Source organism: Podospora pseudoanserina, chromosome 6, assembly GCF_035222485.1.
Source record: "Podospora pseudoanserina strain CBS 124.78 chromosome 6, whole genome shotgun sequence".
In the NCBI taxonomy this organism is placed as follows: domain Eukaryota; kingdom Fungi; phylum Ascomycota; class Sordariomycetes; order Sordariales; family Podosporaceae; genus Podospora; species Podospora pseudoanserina.
Genome location: NC_085925.1, coordinates 3,075,899 through 3,098,084, shown reverse-complemented (window position 1 = coordinate 3,098,084; position 22,186 = coordinate 3,075,899). Strand labels below are relative to the sequence as shown.

General features: G+C 44.9%; 7 protein-coding genes and 1 non-coding gene across 8 annotated transcripts; 2 read left to right on the top strand and 6 right to left on the bottom strand.

Annotated features, from left to right (window-relative positions):
- Positions 1-8,900: 8,900 nt before the first annotated feature.
- Positions 8,901-10,478, bottom strand: QC764_0097680 (uncharacterized protein; the record flags this gene model as incomplete). The annotated part of the gene is made up of 1 exon (XM_062941023.1): positions 8,901-10,478. The coding sequence occupies one exon, from the start codon at positions 10,476-10,478 to the stop codon at positions 8,901-8,903; it is 1,578 nt and encodes a 525-aa protein (XP_062797972.1).
- Positions 10,479-11,408: 930 nt separating this feature from the next.
- Positions 11,409-12,857, bottom strand: URA9 (Dihydroorotate dehydrogenase (quinone), mitochondrial; the record flags this gene model as incomplete). The annotated part of the gene is made up of 1 exon (XM_062949288.1): positions 11,409-12,857. The coding sequence occupies one exon, from the start codon at positions 12,855-12,857 to the stop codon at positions 11,409-11,411; it is 1,449 nt and encodes a 482-aa protein (XP_062797971.1).
- Positions 12,858-13,232: 375 nt separating this feature from the next.
- QC764_607910 (uncharacterized protein) lies at positions 13,233-14,330 on the bottom strand (the record flags this gene model as incomplete). Its single annotated transcript, XM_062949287.1, has 2 exons — positions 13,717-14,330; positions 13,233-13,656 (listed from the first exon to the last, which is right to left on the bottom strand). Exons 1-2 carry the CDS (start codon positions 14,097-14,099, stop codon positions 13,233-13,235), a joined length of 807 nt encoding a protein of 268 aa, XP_062797970.1. The 5' UTR covers positions 14,100-14,330.
- Positions 14,331-14,668: 338 nt separating this feature from the next.
- On the bottom strand, positions 14,669-14,772 carry QC764_0097650. Its single transcript has one exon. It is a non-coding gene; the product is annotated as a tRNA-Arg (tRNA).
- A 102-nt stretch (positions 14,773-14,874) lies between these two features.
- Positions 14,875-16,548, bottom strand: QC764_607900 (uncharacterized protein). Its single transcript, XM_062949286.1, has 2 exons — positions 16,256-16,548; positions 14,875-16,197 (listed from the first exon to the last, which is right to left on the bottom strand). Exons 1-2 carry the CDS (start codon positions 16,495-16,497, stop codon positions 14,976-14,978), a joined length of 1,464 nt encoding a protein of 487 aa, XP_062797969.1. The 5' UTR covers positions 16,498-16,548; the 3' UTR covers positions 14,875-14,975.
- Positions 16,549-17,246: 698 nt separating this feature from the next.
- QC764_607890 (uncharacterized protein) lies at positions 17,247-18,258 on the top strand (the record flags this gene model as incomplete). Its single annotated transcript, XM_062949285.1, has 2 exons — positions 17,247-17,685; positions 17,786-18,258. 2 exons carry the CDS (start codon positions 17,247-17,249, stop codon positions 18,256-18,258), a joined length of 912 nt encoding a protein of 303 aa, XP_062797968.1.
- Positions 18,259-18,358: 100 nt separating this feature from the next.
- QC764_607885 (uncharacterized protein) lies at positions 18,359-18,549 on the top strand (the record flags this gene model as incomplete). The annotated part of the gene is made up of 2 exons (XM_062949284.1): positions 18,359-18,397; positions 18,454-18,549. 2 exons carry the CDS (start codon positions 18,359-18,361, stop codon positions 18,547-18,549), a joined length of 135 nt encoding a protein of 44 aa, XP_062797967.1.
- QC764_607880 (uncharacterized protein) lies at positions 18,504-20,291 on the bottom strand (the record flags this gene model as incomplete). Its single annotated transcript, XM_062949283.1, has 5 exons — positions 18,504-18,966; positions 19,030-19,466; positions 19,520-19,641; positions 19,698-19,979; positions 20,039-20,291. The coding sequence occupies 5 exons, from the start codon at positions 20,289-20,291 to the stop codon at positions 18,747-18,749; spliced, it is 1,314 nt and encodes a 437-aa protein (XP_062797966.1). The 3' UTR covers positions 18,504-18,746.
- Positions 20,292-22,186: the final 1,895 nt, after the last annotated feature.

Below are 22,186 nucleotides of genomic sequence, written 5' to 3'. Positions count from 1 at the left end.
CTTATATATTAACCTTATTTATATATAATACGGGTTTTAGAAATAAAATATAAAAAGTATATAATCGTAAACCTATTATACTAGGTAGCTTTAATTCGAATACCGTCTCCGATACTTTCTTTTTAACTTTAAATAGTTTTACTTTCTTATAATCTAGCTTTTTATTAGGTCTTTTAATATATAAATTACGTATAAAAAGGAATATTATATGTCTTTCTTTAAAGCGAAGTCCTTCGAGCCTTTTAATATCATAATATTTCTATATCCTTTCCCTTATAAACTTTAATTTTTATTTAAATTTACTATAAAATATATATATTTTATTTATTTTAACTCTAGCATTAAATACTTTAACCGTAGGTCTTTACCGTAGGTTTACTTTATAGTCGAAGTTCGCGAAAAACAGTATAGCTTTAGTCGTTTTAATTAATAATATATTATATATTAATTATACTATAAGTAATAGTTTAACTTAATTATTTTACTTGAAATTAATATAATTCCGTAAATATTATTTTACAATTTAATTAAGCTATTCCGTTTAACCGTTTATTTAAAAGTAATAAACCGAAAATACTTTATTTATTACCTTTAGCCTCGTTATTAACGCTCTCTAAAACTTTAATATAAACTTAATATCGCGGTTTATAATAAACTTTTTTAGCTATATATATATTAATATAATATACTATAGTACTATATCCGTTAATTATTTTACCGATTAAATCTCTTTAGAAAGTAAAAAATATATTTATTTAGTAAGCTTATTAACTACCGTTAATATATTATTATATTTAACGTTAATTACTATATTTTTAATCTTTAATAATTTAATAATAAAGTTTATTATAATTAAGCTTTATAACTATTTTATTACCGGTAATAACTTTAGAAATCTATAAAGCTTATACCTTATAACCCTCGTTTTTTAATATATATAATATAATTAAATAGCTTCCTTAATATTGTTTTTAATCTTTAATTAATTAAAATATTACTTAATCTTTTCTATAGTTTTACCGATACTTATATATCCTCCGAGCTTTAATATATAAATTTTTATTATTAATATCGTTTTATTACTTAACCTTATATATACTTTATTTTTATACTATAGTCTTCTTTAACTATTTTTCTAAATACCTTATATCTCTAGTTTTTCCTATTAATATTACTTTATAATATCGTTACTTAACTTTCTTTAATATTTATGAAAAATAACTTTTTTATAATATATTATATAATACTTTATTTACGGTTATAATAGATATTTAAAAATACTATTTAATATCTCCTTAAATAATAATAGTAACTCCTTAAATATATCTTTAAGGTAATTAATTTACCGGCTAAATATATTTACTTTAGCGTTCTCCGATCCTTTTTTATAATTAATTTAGAAATTAAATTCCGAAAGGAATTCTAATTATTATATTTACCGTACGTTAAGGACCTTTATAGTAATAAAGTATTATAGATTCTTATAATCCGTATAGACCTATATTTTATATTTAATACCGTTAAAATATAATCTTTATTCCTCGAACGCTTTAATAATAATAAATAGTTCTTTATTATAAATTAAATAGTTTTAATATACTCCTTTAAGCTTCTTCGAAAAAAAAGTTATCGGGTATAGCTTACCGTTATCTTCTCGCTACTCTAATTATCCGCTAATCGTATAGTTTAATATATTTACTTTAACCTCGAATAATCGATTAGGGTTTAGTAATTTAAATAAAGAGTCTTTTAAAATAGCCTTTTTTAATTCCTAAAAGGCCTACTTCTCTTTTTACTTTTACCGGAACTCTATATCTTTTTTAATTAAATAATTAAGTAACTTCGTAATACTTATATAACTCCGAATAAATATTTAATAAAAATTTATAAACCTTAAAAATTTCCTAATATATATTTATAATTATAGCGTAAGCTAATCTTTAACTACCGTAATTTTTTTTAATTCTATACGAACCTTACTTAACGATATTAAATATCCTAAATATATTATTTTTTATATATAGAATTCGCTTTTTTTTTATTAAATAAAAGTCCGGCTCCGTATAACGCGTCGACTATTTCTTATATATACTATTTATACTTCTTTAAAGTATATAAATAAATAAGAACGTTATCGAAATAATATATTATTATTTTATCGAGGTACTTCCGTATTATATAGTTAATAAGAGATTAAAACGTTACGGATATATTAATTAACTTAAATAGTATTACGAGATATTTAAAATAATTATAGGGTATACGAAACACTATTTTCTATTCGTTTCTTTCCTTAATTCTAATATAGGCGTACCCGATAGGTATATTTAAGCGTATAAAGTATTATGCCCTTATTAATTAATTTCGTAACCTAAATATTAATAATAGTAAATAATTATTTTTTACCGTTTTATTATTTAATTAATAATAGTTTATATATAGTTATAAATTACCGTCCTTTTTCGGTATAAAGAATATAGGGTATTTTATTAGCGATATAGACTCCCTAATATATCTTTTCTTTAAATTTTTATTTAAATATTTCCGTAACTTCTTACTTTACTTATCGTTAATATAGTAAATTTTAAATAATTATAGTTTAGTTTTTTTTTTTTAATTTAATTTTATAGTTTTACGGTCCTCGCTTTAGAAGCTCTTTTAAGTATTTAACTATAAAAGCTAAGTATCCTCGATATTCTACCGGTACCGCTTTTTTCTTACCCTTCTTTATATTCTTATAATAAACGTATGTATTAACCTCCGATATTTTTATCAATATTATTAACTTTATTTTTTCGATCTTACCGTTTATATCGATAAAGTATACTATTACTTTTTATATTTCTTACGGTAGTACCGTAAAGGATATTTATCCTATACTTTACTTTATATATACTTTTAATTTTCTATCGTTAATTAAATACTTCTAAAGCTCTTTTAATCGTAGGTAATTACTATCCCTTTAATCGATATCTAGATTATAATTTTTATATTATAATTACTTTAAAATTATATCCTGTTAAAATACAGCTTTTGTTTGTGGATTTTACAGTGTATCTGAGCCCTGTATATTACAGGGCCTCAGAGGCAATACGATGGCTTGAATCAGCAGTGTTTAGGGACTGCGGTTGCCGGAGCGGAGGCTCGGCCTCCGGAAGCAATCCGAGGTCCCGGAAGGCCGAGCGCTAAGGCCGGTGCCCTGCAGTGGTCAAACGGTAGCGGCAACGTGGCCTGCAGTGGTCAAACGGTAGCAGCAACGTGGCCTGCATTGGTTAAACGGTAGCGGCAACGTGGCCTGTAACCTTATATTTGGATAGCGCATTTAGCGGGCGTTCGGGCCCGGGAAACGCGCGTTCAGGCCCGGGAACGGAATCACCCTCGGGGAGCAAGTAATAGGCCGATAGCCTATAAGACCTTTGCCTTACACCCTATCCACTGTGGTATTTTTTAGTCTACAAGGTTCAATCAATATACTGGTTCACTACACTCATTAGTGCCTCACAAGCCTATGTTACAGTGATTCTCTTCTATATATTACAGGGCACCGCCCCTGTAATCCTCCTTCCTTCAGTGCCACGGCAACTGTCGAATGCTGCAGTCAAAGTCTTCTTCGCTCTCAGTGTACTGCGCCGATAGCTATTTGAGCCTATATTTACAGGCCTCAATAGCACCTATTTCAATATATATTAACGGTAGTCAATAAGTTTATTAAATAAATATACTTTTTACTTTATAAAAAAATTTTATTAATAAAATAATTAATAGATATAATACTATAATATATTATATTAATATATATATAACTAAAGAAGTTTATTATAAACCGCGATATTAAGTTTATATCGAAGTTTTAAAAAGCGTTAATAACGAAGTTAAAGGTAATAAGTAAAGCGTTTTCGGCCTATTACCTTTAGACGGACGGTTAAACGGAACGGCTTAATTAAATTATAAAATAATATTTATAGAATTATATTAATTTTAAATAAAACGATTAAATTAAATTATTACTTACGGTATAACTAATATATAATATATTATTAATTAAGATAATTAAATCTATATTATTTTTCGGAAATTTCGGTTACGAAGTAAATCTACGATAGGGACTTACGGTTAAGGTACTTAAAGCTAAAATTAAAATAAATAAAATATATATATTTTACGGTAAATTTAAGTAAAAACTAAAGTTTATAAAGAAAAAAATACGGAAATACTATAATATTAAAAAGCTCGAAGGACTTTACTTTAAAGAGGGAAATATAGTATTCCTTTCTATATATAATTTACGTACTAAAAAACCTATTAAAAAGCTAGACTATAAAAAAGTAAAACTATTTAAAGTTAAAAGGAAAATATCGAAAATAATATTCGAATTAAAACTATTTAATATAATATATTTACGGTTATATATCTTTTATATCTTATTTTTAGAACCTATATTATACGTAAATAAAGTTAATATATAAATAATAGCGGAAAACGAAAAAGAAAAATATAATGTAAAAAAGATATTAAATTTACGGTTTAATAGAGATTAATTAAAGTATTTAGTTAATTAATTAGAATATCCAGCTATAAATAACTCGTAAAAGTTATAAATATATTTTAATTACCTAAATAAGCAAAAAGAATTTTATTAATAATATTTAAACCGGTTAAAGCCTAAAATATATTTAGAAAAACCCTATCGGATTTTTTTAAATAGAGAACTTTAATAAGAATCGAACTTACGCTTTCGATATAATAATTAACGTATTATATATTATACTATAAAGTTAAAAGGTATAAAAAATTAAAATATAAATAATATTATATATTTTAATTACTTTAAAAAATAAAAAGTATATTATTAACGGTATTTAGCGCGGTTAGGAAGGAAGGACCGGTAGTATTAAGATCTAAAGGAAGGTCCGGAGGCTAGTTAAGGCCTAAGGAGGGATTTAGAAAAAAGAAGTCGGAAAAAAAAGTAATAGTAAAAGAAGGGATAGCGGAGGTATCTGCTACCAGCGGGCTATATAAGGTAATAAACCGCGCAGAAGACTCCCCTTTTTCCTTCTTAAGGAGTCGAGATTTACGGCGAAAGGTAACGAAGGCTCGAACCTTAAAGGTATATAATTACGCTTTAAAGTAAAAAAACTTATTTAAAGTAATTTGCTTTTCGGTATTTAAACGCTTTTTCTCCTTAATAAAAGGGCGGACTATAAAATTAATAAAAGGAAATAAGATAGCTTAGATAAAGACTTATGGTTTATACTATAAATATTATAATAAAAGTAACTCGATTTAATATATAAAAGGTACCGGTTATACTAAGAGGAAACTATATACTAAAAGCTATGTTTTTTATAATAAATATATTCGGGTATAATAAGGTTAAACTTTTTAAAAAAAAATATTTAATCGTAACGACGGTCGGTACTTATATAGGTCGGTTTCCTTATACGGTTAAATATATCGGCGATAGTAAAAGGGAAAAACCTATTAAGAAAATATAGAAAAGAAAGTAAGGAATAAAAATTATTTTAGAAATAAAGTTGCCGGGGCGTCGATTTTTAAAAAAAAAGGGTATTATATTATAATTAACTTAACGGTAGGCTGCGTAATATATAGAGCGTAGGACGTCCTTAACTAATTATTAAGGAAGTTAGGAAATAGCTAATTAAAGCTAGCTAAAGAATACTATAGCGTTAAAACCCACGAGTACTCTATAAAATATAAAATATTTAGGGTAATCGAAGGTATAGTACGACGAGTACTTTATAGGATATAATATATTAGGAAGTAATCAAGGATATAGCACGATAAATACTTTAGGGTCTTAAGGTCTATATATATAGAGGAATTAGTTAGTATAGATAGATAGTTCCGTAATATATAATATAAATTATAATCGTTAGTATTTAAACTATTATAATAGAGATAAGCTATTATTGTATATTATTTAACTATACCGAACTAAAATTATTTAAAAGTACCTTCAACTAGTATCCCTTTTAGAGGTTTTAGATAGAGGTTCGTTATATTACTCTAATTTAAACTTACTAGATTAGTAGTCTAGCTATTATCGGTAGTTACAATACGCTAAGTAGACGGTAGGTTATACTTAGTATACTAGTTGGCAAAATAGTATTACGCGGCTAAAATAATAAAAGGAAAGATAGCCTAACCGAAGGCATTAACTCTCTGGATTACCGTTACTTATTCGCGGTTACCAGGCTAGGCCAGTTTCGCCTAACTAAGGCCGTCCGAGGTCGTAACTACTATACCCGCGAAAATAATACCTATTATAAACCTAGTCTAGTCGAAGTTATAAATATCGTTATCTATAATACTATACTTAGCTTTAGTATTCCGTACGAGCGTAAACTACTCGGTAATAACCTTTAAATCCTCGCATTTAACCCTCTAGTAGCCGTATCTATACGTAAAACGCGTACGGAATTATAGCTAGCATTTAACGAAGTTATATACTTAAAGCTTGCTAATAGGGGGCGCGTTGCATATACGTAGTAGTTAGTTAGCTATATCTTCTACACTACGCAATCTTAATAGAAAAGCTCGCGTATATAGCTCAATAATATATTAAATAATAGCATTCTCTTCGGGTTAAATAAGCTTCTTCGATTTAAGCGTAGTATCGCGTCGTGTAGGCCGGCTAGCGCGTCGTCGTAAGAGAGTTATATGGTGGACGTTATAGATCTTTCTTGCGGCTCGGAGGCTAAGATTTTTATCTTTTTTAAGAGTTTCGAGAGCTAGAATCACCCTGGCTTCCTTTAAAGTAAGAGGCATATTGGGTTATGTAGAAAAAATTAATGTTGCGTGGAAGGATAGTACGTCGGTTAAAAAGTAGTGCACTCGCTTATATAGTGCACTCGCTTCTAATGTACGTTAATCCTTTGGTACACTCTACTTATATTTCTTTTTTATTACACGAGACAGCTCCTAAAATAATTTAACTGTAGTAACTAAGCCTATAAGAGCGGCAGCTAATGCTAAGGAAACTAGGGAGGTATGACGCTATAACTGCTAATTTGTTAATTAAATGTAATAAAGGAGCTTAGGTAGGTATGTAAATATGAAACGAAACTGTAGTTAAGATAAGCAGTATGTTGGTTTATCGCACGATGTAACTAGGCCTTTACCTTGATTTTCAAATTCGGTATTCGAACTTAAGCTAGTTAATTTGGACATTTCGAAATCAAACACATTTTTTCCAGGTTGAAATGGGCAGGAGTGTAGGGTGGAAGAGGCAGTGCTGTTCCTAACTACACACCCCACCCAAGTCCAAAAGCGGCATTACATTTCCCTTGACTGGGAAGAACATATGGAGTAACTGATATATGAAACGCGGCCCACTGTATTCGGAATTTCGACACTGTCATCTTCAAAGCAGCTCACTCGCTTCAGGCTGAACGGAGGTGGTGTCTTACGGGGACTCCCATCCAGAACAGCCTATCAGACCTGCGATCACTGCTCCACTTCCTGCGAAATGGGCACCTGTCAGATGCCAAAAGGTTCGATAGACTGATCGTTGATCCTATCCGCAACGATCCAACTACGGGCGAGTCTTTTCGAAATCTCAAGCTCCTCTTCAACACAATATGTCTGCGGAGAACAGAGACCTTGCTCGACTTGCCACCATCCACCACTGAGACGGTTTTGATAAGCCATTCTCCTGAAAAGACTGCAGCGTACGAAGCCATTCTGGAGGATTGTTGAGCCGAGGATGAACAGCAGGCTTGCGGGAAGTCTGAGTTGAAGAGCTTCAACATCCTCTTCCAGACTGCGTAAAGCTTAGGATGCTTTGCAATCATGGGACTTTTGTCACCTCAAATCAGCACCAGCGGCCTCGTTATCGGTCAAAATTGAGAGAACTCGAGATGACCGGGGGCGACTCATGCGTCTTGTGCTGTATAGATGAGGACTCCAGTTCATCTCTCAGTGGGGCCAAACAGTGCCCTCTGTGCGGGCAGTTGTTGGTCACTTCAAAGCCTCAATCATCTTTGGCGACCAAAAACAGCCTTCTGAGCGTATCTGTGACGTCAAGTGGTGCATCTACACCGGTTTCCGGTAGTCCTTCTCCAGCGCGATCTCCAACCAGTTCCACAGCAGGGTACTCCTCCAAGCTCCTCACTGTTGCGCAAAACATAGAAACATTTCAATGCTGACGGCAGCAAAAGGTACGCACAAGTACCATCCAGCCGCCAGCTCAATAGTCTAACAAACCATAGTGTTGTCTTTACCTCCTGGCGGACGACCCTCAATTTACTCCAAATCCTGCTCACTAACGCTCCCTCCCATTTCTGAGGATCGACGGGATGGTCAACGCAACAGATCGCACAGCAATCATGAACAACTTCAGCAGAAATCCAGACATCCCAATCTTACTTCTGACCATCAATTCCGGCGCCATCGGTTAGACCATCACAGCAGCAAATGTCGTCCACCTCGTCGAACCAATCTACAACTCAGCCATCTAAGCACAAGCTGTTGCCCGAGTGCTCAGGATGGGCCAGACTCGGCCGGTCAAGATTCTTAAGTATGTGACGGAACGAACGATTGAGCCGGTACGCTTCCTCGTCGCTGACTGAAGAATAGAAGCTAATACATGTCGGGTTCAAGCAAATCTTGAAGATACAAGAGCGCAAGAAACGCCTTGCTCAGCTATCACTTGATGACCAAGCTCCAGGAGGGGAGTCTATTGATGTGAGTTCTGCTCCGCAAATACCGTGTCCGGTACTCTGACACCTGCCAGGACCTCAAATTTGTTTTGGATACGAGGAGATAGGGGGGCAACCAAAACAGAGTTCTCTTTTTATATAAACCAAAATACCCGAACCATTACCCATATCGTCACGTCATATCATCATTACATCCCCCCTTCCCCCCTTGATTTCCACCTACACCCTCCGACACCACCCACTCCCCTCCCCCTCCCTCCCTAACCCCATCTCACACAACCCCTGATCCAACAACCCCGTCTTCACCGCCCCAACAACCCACCTCACCGTGCCCTCCTCCCCCGGCTCCCCAACCCGAATCCTCACATCCCTCCCATACTTACCCCTTTTAACAACCTTTTCAAACTCCTTCCTAATCCAACCCCTCTCCTCCCCCTTTCTCCCCCTAAAGTCAGGAAAATACCCCCCCAACGGCCTCTCATCCAACTGTCTTTCCAAACCCTCACTATTCCACAAAAGCAACATCATCGCCCCGCGGGCGTTTTGCGCAAACATTTTGTTGTTAACCAACCCCTCAAAGGACCGGAGCGCCTCGCTGAGGTAATTGACGTTGTTATCTTCCTCTAGGGTTTGAGAGTAAGACGCCAAGTCGACCAGCATGAGGATGGAGAGGTTGGCGGAGAGGAAATTAAAGATTTTGCGGCGGAGGAAGGAGCAGCAGGATGTATTGTCGCGGTCGATGAGATCGAATTCGAGGGAGGAGGTGGATGGGAAGGGGGTGAGGGATTCGCGGTGGAGGGATCGGGGGGCAGAGGAGGAGAAGTGCTTGATGTGGGAGAGGTCGGTTGGTGTGGGGGTGTATGATGGGGTAAAAGAGCGGGATAATAGGGAGAGGAGGAGGGTGATGAATGGGCGGGAGCGGCCGAGAGTGGTGTAGCAGAGGTTTGTCCAGAGGGGGTCAGACCACAAGGTGGTGGTTTGGTTGATAAAGACGAGGGTCTCTGGGTTGACTTGGGGGGGTTCGTCGAGGGGTAAATCGTGGAGGGGTAAATCGTGGAGGGTGATGGCTGTTTGGAGGAGGTTTGATAGGGGTGGTGGGATTTGTTGGTTGGGTTGTTGATGGTAGTGTGTTCCCTGGGCGTGGATTTCATAGAGGATTCGTTTCATCTCTTTTATGGCCGCGGTTCTCACTTGGGTGGCTGGATCCCCTGTTGGTTGCTGGTCGGAGGATCCTGGTGAGCTGCATTTTCTCATTTGGTCAAAAAGCAAAGTCTTTCCCTCGCATCTTGTCGGGCCGCAACCAGTAACCATGACTTGAGCCGTCCGACACAAGGCTTCCCGGTCTTGTTCAAGTTGCCGGTCGATGGCCGCTGAGCGCTTCGCTGCCATGCGTGCCTCCCGGGCAGCCTGTGATTTTGCTGAGTGGATAAGTGGCCATGTCGCCGATTTCCTTACCTCCCCGACCTTCTCAGACTCAAAATGTGGTGGTGATGATGACTGAATCCTTTTGGTGGTGTTGTTGTTTTGGTTTGGGTCCAGTTGAAAGACGGACAGGAAGGCGAGCAGATCAAACGGTATGCCGAAGCAACCCGCCGAGCGAGCTCTCCTGCGCTTGGCTCTCTTGTTGGCGAGACCAGAAGTTGGTGAATTGGAATGTGCGAGTTGCCAAAAAACCTTTGCTGTTGGTGTAGCGCTCATTTTGAGATGATCCTCCTCATCCGAGAGTCCCCAATTGTCAGAGATCAGTTCGTCGTCGGTCTTCGTGGTTGTTGTTGTAGGACGAGGGATGGATTTCATTTTTCTGGGCTGGTACAGTCTACCAAAGCTGGACGGACGGGTATCGTATGACCGGAAGGCTTGGAGTATTATTAGGTCATCCAAAAATCACCGCCCAGACAATAATCCAAGAGGATTGAGCAAAACAACATCAACAGCGAACAAAAAAAACCTGGGAGAACGGCAGTTGAAGTAAAAACAAAAAAACAAAAAAAAAAAAAAAAAAGCCGTGCCGCAACATTCCACAACACCCAAACTATTTGGTCCAACGGCGCTGGTGTTCAGGCACGCACTTCATCTGACACACTGTGACACAAGGAGCACATAGACATTCCTCAACTTCCGATTGATGAACACACCCCCCCTGCACATTCTGCACCAACCCGTGCCGTTGGGGGAGCGCTGTGATTGGCGCCCCTGGCGTGGCCGATAAGTATGGCAGCGGCCCCCCTAACCCCATTCTCCCTAGAATTGAACCCCCAAGGTAACTGTTCCACCAAGCTACAGGCAAACCACAGGCCGGATGATGATTTCCAGAAGGAAAAACCGGCCTGGACCGACGGTTGTGAGGCATGGCGTAGAAAATTCGATTCGTTAGTTTTGGAATCGAAGCTTGGAGGAACAAAGCCTGGCGCTTCCATGGTCAGGGGGTGACATTTTTATGCATGCCAAGCCCGCTGGATCGGATAACTTGGAAGCGATCGGGTTGGTCGACCCAAAAACAAACTGTAAAAACTCCATGCAACCCTCTTCGGTGAGTCCGCCCCAAGCATACATTCAGCTTGTAACCCACTTGATGACACTTGTGATGTTCGGTCGGAGGCGGACGAAGTGGTTGGGGGTATAAACATTCGCTTCTATCTCGCTTTTTGCTGAATGCTCGGTCAAAAGGGCCGTTCAATATGCATATATACAATCCTACACCTACACTCAGCCTTCACGGTCTCTTCCTCACTGCTTCTTGTCCTCGATAGCCAATTTCTCCCGCATCTCATTCTTTATCCGCGTGATAGTGCCGGACCCACCATAGACCATCCCGGTGTAAACCATGGCAACGCTGGCTCCAGCATTGAGAACCTTGAGAGCCTCGTCGCCATTTGTGATACCACCCGTCGCGAAGATGACCTTTTGGTCCTTGTTGAACGCATCCCCGAGGCCCTCGGTCTTGAGCGAATAGCTGTCCAGCATCTTTCTGTATCTTCCAACCAAGTTCAGCGTCTGATTGAACAGCGCTGGACCCGAGTAGCCACCATCCTCCATGATGTTCTTCTGCTCCTGGCTGGTCAGTCTCACGCCCTTTGGCACGAGCCCCGTCCTCTTCTTGGTTGTGTTGCCCACAATAACACCGTCCACTCCGCTCATCCACACAGCCTGCACCACACCCTCCATCTGGCTGTCGTCATCCTCATCTGGGCTGACCTTGACCATGACTCTGGGCTTGACCTTTCTCTTGGTCTTTTGCGCCTCCTCCACGACGGCGCTCAGCAGCGCAGTCAATGGGCCGGTAGCCTGCAAATCTCTCAGGCCAGGAGTGTTGGGACTGCTGACATTGACAACCAGCACATCGGCGTATGGTGCCAGCCTGTTGACACAAGTGACATAATCCTTCTTCACAGCCTCCACATCCTTCTCATCTGTCTTCTTGTTCTTGGCAATCTGCACGCACAGCAAGCGCCCATCCTTCAAGCTGCCCACCGGAACTCCCGCCGCCCCGTCAAGCATCTCCTTTTCCGTGAAACCAATGCTCCGGGCAAATGTCCGTAGTCTTTCCCTCAGGTGCGCAGCCACGGCGTCAGCACCCTTGGAGTTTAGACCATATCTGTTGATCAACCCATCGGTAGACACAACTCTGAAAACTCTTGGCTTGGGGTTTCCTTCTTGCGGAAGGGGCGTGATGCCGCCTACCTCGACAACACCGGCGCCGAGAGCAAACAGAGGGTCGGGAATTTCAGCGTCCTTGTCGAGACCAGCGGAGATGCCGATTGGGTTGGACAGCTCGACGCCAAAGACGTTGACAGCCAAAGGTTTGGCACCGGTGGCGTCGCCATCTTGAACGCGCTCGCGGGGGTGGAGACCGACGGAGTAGAGGGCTTTGAGGGCAGCGGTGCCGGCGTGGTGGGCGTCTTCGGCGTCGGGGAAGAGAACGCGGATGACGCGGGGGACGAGGTATTTGTGGAAGGAGGCACGAGTGTCGGTTGCGTAATAGTATCCGAGAACGGCGGCAGTACCGAGGGCGGTGCTGATAGCTACTGTCTTTGCGCTGGAGCCACCGGAGGAGGAGGAAGCAGTTGAGGCGGGGCGACGAGGGACGGCATGGTTGATTCTCGGGGTGGGATTCCGTGCAAGGGGTCGGAGGGCAGAGGAGAGGGTATGCCTCGTTCGGAGAAAGGGGCTAGCCATGGTTGAACGCAGAGCTGAGCCGGGCCAGCGCTCAATGGCTTCTGAGAGAAGTCGTGGTGTGGGGGAGTTTGGTGAGGATGATGACGATGTTTTCTTGGGCTCAGTATTTTTGGAGCTTTACCGCGGTGTTGGCTTGGTTCCTGGCGCTTGCAGGGGCCAGCCAAGGGTGGCACAGTGTGAGATGGTCGTCTGGACCGTGCGCAGCCACTGTCAGATGCTCGATGCACGGCACCCCGCACTGTCCCCTCGAGCAAATCGTCCGATCTATCAAAGCTTGAGCTTCTGCTCTTGAACAAACCACCTAACGCCTTGCTTGTGCTATAGGATATTAACTAACTCTATAATCTATCATGAATATTCCGTCTTGTTTCCTTTTCACGCCGCGGCTTTGGCCATAGCCGACGCAGCAACCTCTTCTACTTTCCCCACTGTTGCTACTGCTGCTGCTTCTGCTTCCGCCGCGATGCTCTCCTCGGCCTTCTTGTTCAGCCAGCTCAGATACGTTTGCCAGCCCACCGCCACAGTCCCGCTGAACATGGAACGGAATGGCAGAGGTACGAAGGCGAAGTTGATGGCCATAACAGCCGGCCATAGCTTGACGGAATTCGCGATGCTCGGTGGGACAGTCTTCACAAGGCGCTCCCATATCTCGGAAGGCGACGCCCCAGACAACACAGCCTGTGTGCCAAAGAAGTACGTATTGAACAGTGGCGCAAACACGATTTGGTTAACGACAACTCTCGCTGCTATCGAGAGAGCTCGCGACGCAAAGTTGAAGCTGTTCGACAGGTAAACCACCCTATGCGCGACAACGTTAGCCAACCCACGATCGAGCGCAAACCCCCGAAATATTGCCTACCAAAGATATGATGGCACCGACGATGTTCCACCGATGAATAGCGCTCGCGCCGTCCGCCCGAAGTCATGTTCGTCCCCACCAATGCTTTGCGCCGAGATGTCGCCGCACAGGAAGATAAACAGCGAGGTCAATATCTGTGTCGTATATGGGCGCTTCTGGTGCGTTCGTCCGTACGCCTGAGCTGCTCTCGTCAACGGCCCGAGCCTGAGCCAGAGAGGCGGAGGTTGGATCTTCGCGGGCGGTGTGATCGGAGCTTGTTGCTGCGCGCTCTGAATTGGTTTCGCTCCATTGACTTTCGAGGAGTGTGGTCGGCGTTGTCGGAACTTTTCGAGGTTCTGGATCTGCCTGCGGAAGGCTGTTCTGACGGCGGCGCAGACTGCCATGTCGTTGGTAGGAAGGTAGGCTCGGGGATGTTGAGAAGCGACGGCAGAGACGACGGTTGATGCGCCGGGCTATAGCAGTGGCATGGCCTTTTAAAAGAGCAAATAGAAATGACTCGGACGTGGAGATGCGGCTGTTTCACAGACTTTGTGGCGGAGTTTGACTGAGGTGGTCAGAACGCGATATTTGAGTCAACTGGCGGTTTGGACAAATGATGTGCTCCCGTGCGCTCCCGAGCCGTTGTCCCGGCGCTGCGCTGGCCGCCCAGACAGCGGGATGTCCGCTAATTTTTAGCACCCATTTCTCCAATGCCGGTCCCGAACTCGGCGTGCGGGCGTGGTCACCCACGCTTTGCTGCGGCTGACAGGTCATCGGGCCGCAGCGTATTCTCTGAGGGGGGCACCACAACGCAGATCAGTTCCATGTGGTGCTACTTTTCTAGTCCAAGTCAGCCTGTTATTCTTTCAGTTATCATCTGATGTGTTGTCAGCCTTCGTTGACAAACACATTTTTTTTAATCTCGACTTCTATTTGGACCCTGTTTCGTGACCAGTTTCCAACAACTAACCAAGCCCGGCTAGCGCAATGGTAGCGCGTAAGACTTCTAACAATTCCTCTGGATCTTCAGAGGTGATTGATATCTTAAGGCTGTGGGTTCGAGTCCCACGTCGGGTGCATCTTTTGGCCTTTCCCTCCTATGGAACATGGAAATTTTGCATCCTTCATCAGTTGCTATTGGCGGTTATTACTTTTGCTAACGAGGCCTCAAAAGCCTAGGTATCTATGACTATCTATGCGCAACAGTTGTTCATCATTACCATCTCTCATATTTGGAAATCCGCCCCAACATCATCATACACATCATCAACTCATTTTGCTCAAGCCTTGACAGCCCTCTTCTCATCAGAATCCTCACTCGCACCCACACTGCCAGTCTCACCCTCCGAAATCCCACCAGCCTCAACCTTGCGCAAGTCAATCGGCCTCTCCGGCACCATAAACACCACCGCCGACGTCGCCGGAATGGTGAACCCAAACATGGCAAACGAGATGACGAGGTTGACCATAGGCGGCACCTTAGCAGCACCGATACCAAACGAAATGCAAGACCCCACGCTCTCAAACGTCCGGACAATGCTCACCGCCAGCGTCAAAGTCTCGATGTCGTCAAAGAAGGCCCCCACGATCCAGTACACAAACATGTAGTGGCTCTCGTTCAAGAACCGGAGCATGACCATGCTGGCGAAACCCCTGCCGAACCCGGGGAGGTCCCAGTCGAGGGTGATGCGGGGGTTGGAATCGCCGTATAACTTCTCGTTGGAGACCTGCCAGCCGAATGACCCAAGCATGAGAACAACAAAGGAAGCCCAGCAGATCTTGGCCAGGGTTGGACGGGAGAAGCATTTCAGGTCGTAGAACCACCCCCAAAAGATGTTGGCGAATGTGGCGGCGATGCCGGCGGTGAGAGAGCCGAGGGCGCGGGCGCGGACGGAGAAGTATTTCGTCATGTAGATCCCGAGGTAGGTCGTGTTCCATTGGAAGCCGACGAGGATGGGGATGAGAAGGTACATTTGCTTGCGCTTCATCAACGCCCAGATCTTGCGGGTTTCTTCCCGGAAGGTCTTGCCTATGGTTGGGTCTCTTGGGGATGTCCCGTCGCTTCGGATGACCTTTTGGGGTGGGGATAACAGGAAAGATAATGGGAGACCGAGGCATTGAAGGGCGATGAGGACGAGGTAGGTGGTGTATCCTACTTTGCCTCTTGTGGACGAGTCCTTGCCCGCGTTGAGAGACATTTGGATGGAGGAGCCGATGAGCTGGCCGAGTTCGCGGAGGCCGAGCCAGATGCCGGTGAACTTGCCCCGGTCTTTGATGTCGCCGTAGCCGAGGGCGATGGCGCCTTCCGAGGCCCAGAGGGCAGAGGCGGCGATGCCGCAGGTTACGCCGCCGAAGAGGACGAACCATTCCGTGCCGTAGCGGTTGTTGACGTAGAGCGAGGCCGAGTAGGGGGCGTAACCGAGGGTACCGATGATGAGGACCTTTTTGACGCCAATTTTGTTGGCGAGGATTCCGAAGAGGGGGCATCCGAAGACCATGATACTGTGGGGAGGTTAGCAAGTTGGTCAAGGGGTGAGGGGAGGTGGAACAGGGGACATACCCGAAAGTCAGAGAGTTGGAGGCGTTGACAAGGTAGGGTTCTTGCTGACCGCCAGCACCTGTGTTGTTCAGGGCACTCCAAATACCGGGTTGGGTAAAAGAGATGAGACCGACAATGATGACGTTGAACAGAGGACTGCGATACCATCTCGTGAACCACGAAACAGGCTTCGTCTGCTCGCCTTGGGACTCGATCAAGGCCCCATCGTTGATAACTTTTTGGTCCTGCTCGGCGGTGGACATCTTGACTGAGATTCTGTCTGAGTGTTTGAACCCAGAAGAAACAGCTCTTGACGATGAGTGATGAGAGGATACAGATTCAACCCCGACCAGCGAGCGACACCCCGTCTTTATGCATCTCGCCACGCGCAGAATCTGCAATCCAACCGTCTGGATCTGGCAGCTCGACTGCAGCGGTAAGTGATCACCGTCTCCCGCTACCTGGTTTCCCTATCGATATTTTACTTGGCCATGTGGGGGTTAATGGGGGGTTTGGGGGGTTATCGAGCAGAACTGGCGTAGTCGCCCTCTTGACAGGATGTCGTGATGAGGTGTGTTGATGATGAACTTGGTACCAACCGGCCGGTAGGTCTCAATGGGACTGGTTTTATCACTGCAACACACCCGGTAGTCTGTCCGGGAATAGCTACCCTCCTCCGGCGAGGGACGTGGTGGACGAACAAGATGCAGCGGAGTGGAGTCGCTGGAGGAGAGTCGTGCTTACAGGGATGCCGTTGCGCCATCGACTTGCGTCTTGATCACCACACTACAAACACCGGTGTTGTTGACACTTTTTTGGGCGCGATCACGCAAAGGATATGGGGGTTGGCATTCATGAAATTATGAAAAACTTCCATGTTAAAAGGATCCGGGGAAGTTGTGGGCGCATGGGTTACGATGTGACTGCCCCCACCACCTCGTCACAACGTTTGCCAATGCAGCCCCAAGAACGCCACAGCTTGTTTTGACTTCAGTTTGAGACATAACTCAAGATGGCAACCGTTGATATCCTTCGACCAGCTCACTACGAGCCATCAGTTGATCTCCCTGCTCCCTACCCACCATCTTCACAGTTCCCCTATTCGCTCAGCAGAACAGACCAAACCTCTTCAATAGACGATGTTGTTTCCGAAATCAAGAAGCTCACAGCCTCTGGTGAAATCAGGTCGTTGCTGAACAAACACGGCGCAATCTGCTTCCAAAACCTCAACCTCAAATCCGCAGATGAGTTCTCCCAATTCGCCCACGCCTTTGGCTTCGCACCGCACGAAGACATTGGCAACCCAGTCCGCCGAACAGTTCTCGCTCCGAACGTAGCAACAGCAAACGAAGGCCCAAACACCATGCCAATTTTTCCTCACAACGAGTTTGGACTAAGCCCACACTTTCCCTCTTATGTATTCTTCTACTGTGCTGAGGCCCCAGAGACTGGTATGTTTCTACCCAACCTCTCCCCACCAACACCCCTCCCCCCTTTTAACCCCTATCCATCCCTCCCCTCGTTATCCCCCAGCTGACCTGTATCTACCAGGAGGCGAAACCCCCCTCAACCCCTCCTCCCCCCTCCTCGCCCACCTCACAACCCACCGCCCCGCATTCATCTCTTCCCTCCGCCGTCTCGGCCTGAAATACCAACTCTTCCACCCCTCCCACCAACCCACAAACTCCCCGGGCACAACCCCCCTCCAAGCCTACGGCCGAACTGTCCTCGACACCGACCCCATTGACATCATCCGCTCAAAAGTCGAAGCCGAGATCCGCCGCCTACCGACAGCGAAATGGGAATGGGAGAATATTTCCCCTGACAACCAACTCGGAGACCTGAGAGTGTGGCAGGTGCTACCAGGGATAAGGACCCATCCGCACACAGGAGAGGAGATGTTTTTTAATAATTGCGTTTCGAGGTTTCTGAACGCGATAAGGGAGGGGACGTTGGAACATCCGTATAGGAATGGGAGGGGGGAGTATATTCCGCCTTGTTTTGTAAGTTTTGGCAGGCGATGAAAAAGGGGGTGCAGCTAATGGATAATAGTATGGCGATGGGAGTGAGATTCCTAGGGAGTATCTCGATTCGGCGGTGGAGTTTATACAGAGGAGTCGGGCGATGGTTAGTTGGGAGAGGGGAGATGTGGTGTTGATTGATGTGGGTATCTTTCTTGGAAGAGGGCTTTGGTGGAAAGTGGGCTGACATTAGAATAGAATTACGCCGTGCAGCATGCGAGGGAGCCATGGACAGGAGATAGGAAGCTGTTGGCTAGCTTGTGGGATGACGCAGAGGTACCGCCGGCGGCATAATGATGTTCAACTTGATGAAAAACGAGTGGTTGGTTTGTGCTAAAGGCTACATACTTGTGCGGCTTGTTTGTCGTGTGTCAAACAAAGACAACCCATTAAGACCTGCTGAGCCATGCGTGTTACTTGCCCTCATCATCCACATTACCTACCTAGTGCCTGACATCCCACCCGGACATAAGCTCTTCATAAATCTCCACTCAAACACCACTATCATCCTGAAAATGGTCCGGATGATGCCAATCCCAATGATTAATCGGATTGCTCTGCCACGCCCTCCAGCTCTCGCAGCTCTCCTCAATCGCCTCCCTGCCCCCGTGCCTCCCCAAAATCTCGGGGATCCTCTCCTTGTTCTCAATAATCTGAATCGCCAACCCGGACGAGGCATGGAAGGCGATATGACAATGTAAAATCCAGATTCTGTTCACATCAAGTTAGCTAAACACAGCAGACCCTGGGTTGTTTTGGCAGGGAAAGACTCACCCCGGATTGTCCGCCTTGAAAGCAATAATCACATACCCCGTCGCCGGTAACAGCACCACATCCCTCCTAGGCGGGTTATCACACTTCAACTTGTCATTCCTGCAATTCAGCTTATCCGGCGTGAACCACCTCCCCTCCCCTTCATGGCCAATCTCCAAGTCATCATACCAGTTCTTGTTGCTCTGCCTCAGCAGGGCAAAGTCGTGACCGTGCAAGTGCATGGGGTGAGCAGCAGGGAAGAAGATTCTACCACCTTCCTGCGGGATCTTGTCTGGGGCCGTGATTACCATCCAGACCCATTGGTCATCGGTGGCATTGGGGAGTGTGACCACGTCAAGGTAGGGCTTGTCGATGAGCTCATTGATGCGATCCAGGGCGAGGATGGTCGGGTCGGAAAAATTGATGCGAAAGGGGGCTTCGTGCATCATCCAGCGGGTCTATGGGGGGTGGTTAGAGATTGGAGGATTGAAAGCGAAAGAAAGAGACTGACGTATGCTTTGTCGTTGGGGATGTACGGCATGGAGCTGTTAGGTCCACCAGAGCTGATCATACCGACGTTGAAGATGTACTGTGAGTTGTTCGGGAGCGTGTACGGGTCTTCAACCTTGGGATCTAGTTCCACGTCAGCCAGGCGAAGGTTGAACTGTATGGAAGAGAAGTATACGTACCGATATTTACAGGATCGCCCACTGTCCACGGCCTCCAGGGCACCAACTTGTCATAGGGCTCATCCGCACACATGGTATCGTACAGAGACGGCTCCGAGAGAGGGTCTTGCCAGCCCCTGGGCGGCATGGTCCTGTTGTACCGAACAATGCCCATTTGCTCGTCCGGACCGAACGCAAACTTGGAGCACTTTCGAGCAGGGGTGGCTCTCATCCAGTAGTTGCCGTATCTCTCGGTATTGTACCCATTTTCGTGTCCGTGGACAAGAACATGGTAGCGCTGGCCTTTACCGTTGTGTTAGTAAGTCTCCTTCAGCCATTAGTGAGTCTCAAAAAGAACTTACCGATCCCAATCTTGATGTGTGTCGTGTTGTACGGCTTGATGGGAACAAAGTCCGCCTCAATGACCTCCAAGGTGTGGTTGTCAATAGAAAAAACAAAGGTGGTATCAACAGCGGTATTGACCAAGATCAACATGTGCGCCTGTCCTTCGTCAAGCCAGATGGTGTACTTTTCTGGCTTGGGGCCCCAACCGAACTGGCCAGTGCCATTGATCAGGATATTTGTCATTTCAGGAGCGACACCGGTTGACATCATCAGAGGCCAGTCCTCAAAGACGCTGCGGTGATTCCAGTCGGAGAGAAGCAGGGGACGGAATGCCTCGTTAGCTCCAAACTGGGCGGTTGATGGGCCGTAGATTGTGATGGGACCGAGAAGGCCGTCTCCGTACTGGAGGGAGTAATGGCTGGTGATGGTTAGTGGTTGCTCAAAGGATAGGACAGGTGGTGGGAGACTTACCTGTGATACCAGGCTGATCCGTACTGAAGTGCCCGGAACCGATAAGTGAAGGTCTCCCCTGGTGCGATGGGGCATTCAGTGATGCCATTGACACCGTCAAACTGGAATGTCTCCCACTGGCGGATGCCATGCCAGTGAACCTGAGTGAGGAGTTAATGGCCGCCCTGTGCTTAAAACGGAGAAGAGCTTACCGAGGTGCCGTTCCATCGGAGGTTATTCTTGATTGTCACCTCTGTACTGGTTAGCTAGAGTCGATTCTCAATGAGTGATGGTGTCTTTTCACCGATAGTATCGCCCCAGCATGCCTCTGTTCCATGTGTTAGTACATTCGTCTTCCAATCTCTGGAACACAACTTACCAATCCACGGTCCGGGATACCTCCTCTGAAAGACCTTCCCATGCTCCATCGTCATGCCATCAGGAGATATCGGCTCCTCAGATATGTCAAAGTGGTACTATGATCACCATCAGTCAGCACCTTCCCGATACATGTTGAAAACTTAGCACTCACATATCTCGTCTTCCCAAACGGCACAAGAGAAGCATTCTCATAATCCGTATCAATATCAATCCTCTTCCCACTCCCATCCGTAGCCTCCAACCAACAAGTCCTGTTCTCCGGCCCATAGCACGGCTGCCAATTCTTCATGTACGGATAATGACAATTCAACCCCCCCTCCTCACCCTCCTGACCATTCTTTGGCGTCCCCACAATAGGATGCTCCTTGTACATAAACGACCTCTCCACGCCGCCCGTGCGGAGCGGCACATCCTTGTAGTCATCAGGATGGTAGACCATGCCACTGGAGTACTCCTGAACCATGAGCCTGTCTCCATGGTAATACTCACCAAACTCATTCTTGGTGATGGGAATAATCTTGGCTGTCACGAATTGCGGCTGCTCAGGGTCCGTGTGCGGGATGAGAGGCTTCTGGGAAGAAACATCGCTGTCGCCGCCGGGGGAAGGGAAGGTGAAGAAGTTGAAGACTTGGACGATGCTCGTCCATACCGAAGCTGCCTTCATGGTGAACGCATGCGGTAGGTAGGACGAAATTGCAGTCCAGAAACTGCGTTATTGGACCGGAGGCTGTCAGGTACCTATCCCCAGATAGCGTTATATACTTGGGCACGACCAATAATTGTCCGCTTCGGCGTGGTATCCTTCCGCTGTATGCTATGGCGGTTTGCTTGAGCACTGCCCTTACCCGAATCATTCAGTTCAGCTCAGGAGTGAGCGCCCATCATCGCCCATAATGCTATCCCCTGCTACAACAGTGCATCAAATGACGGCGTTGTCTTGAGCTATCGTCTCGGCTGGCAAGTCCCTTCCAATAGCAAGCAATGATGTACATAACGAAGCCGGCCTTGGTCACCGCACATACAGCTGATTCACTCTCAAAGAGCATGATTGAAGTTGTATTGATCCATCGATGCAGCCAGCCATGTCTAGGTAGGATATGTCGTTGAAATTGAGTGATGATTGGCTCCGGTTGGCTGCGGCGCAGTCCCCTCGGTGAATAATAGGGGCCACGGGCTGGCCCGGTGTGGCCTGAACCCTCCCGTGCAACCCTCACGAGCCAGAGCTCTGAACCGATCAGCGGGGCTGGACGCGGTGGACGGCATGGTATCCCCGAATGTGTACATTTTGTGGCTGACTGAGAGAAACCGATGTAACCAGGTTGTCAAAAAGCACA

Bases quoted from the DNA above. Each gene is read 5' to 3' on its own strand.
- QC764_607900 (XM_062949286.1), bottom strand. From the start codon at position 16,497: ATGTCCACCGCCGAGCAGGACCAAAAAGTTATCAACGATGGGGCCTTG. The intron at 16,198-16,255 runs GTATGTCCCCTG...ACCTCCCCACAG, and splicing joins TCCAACTCTCTGACTTTCGG to TATCATGGTCTTCGGATGCC.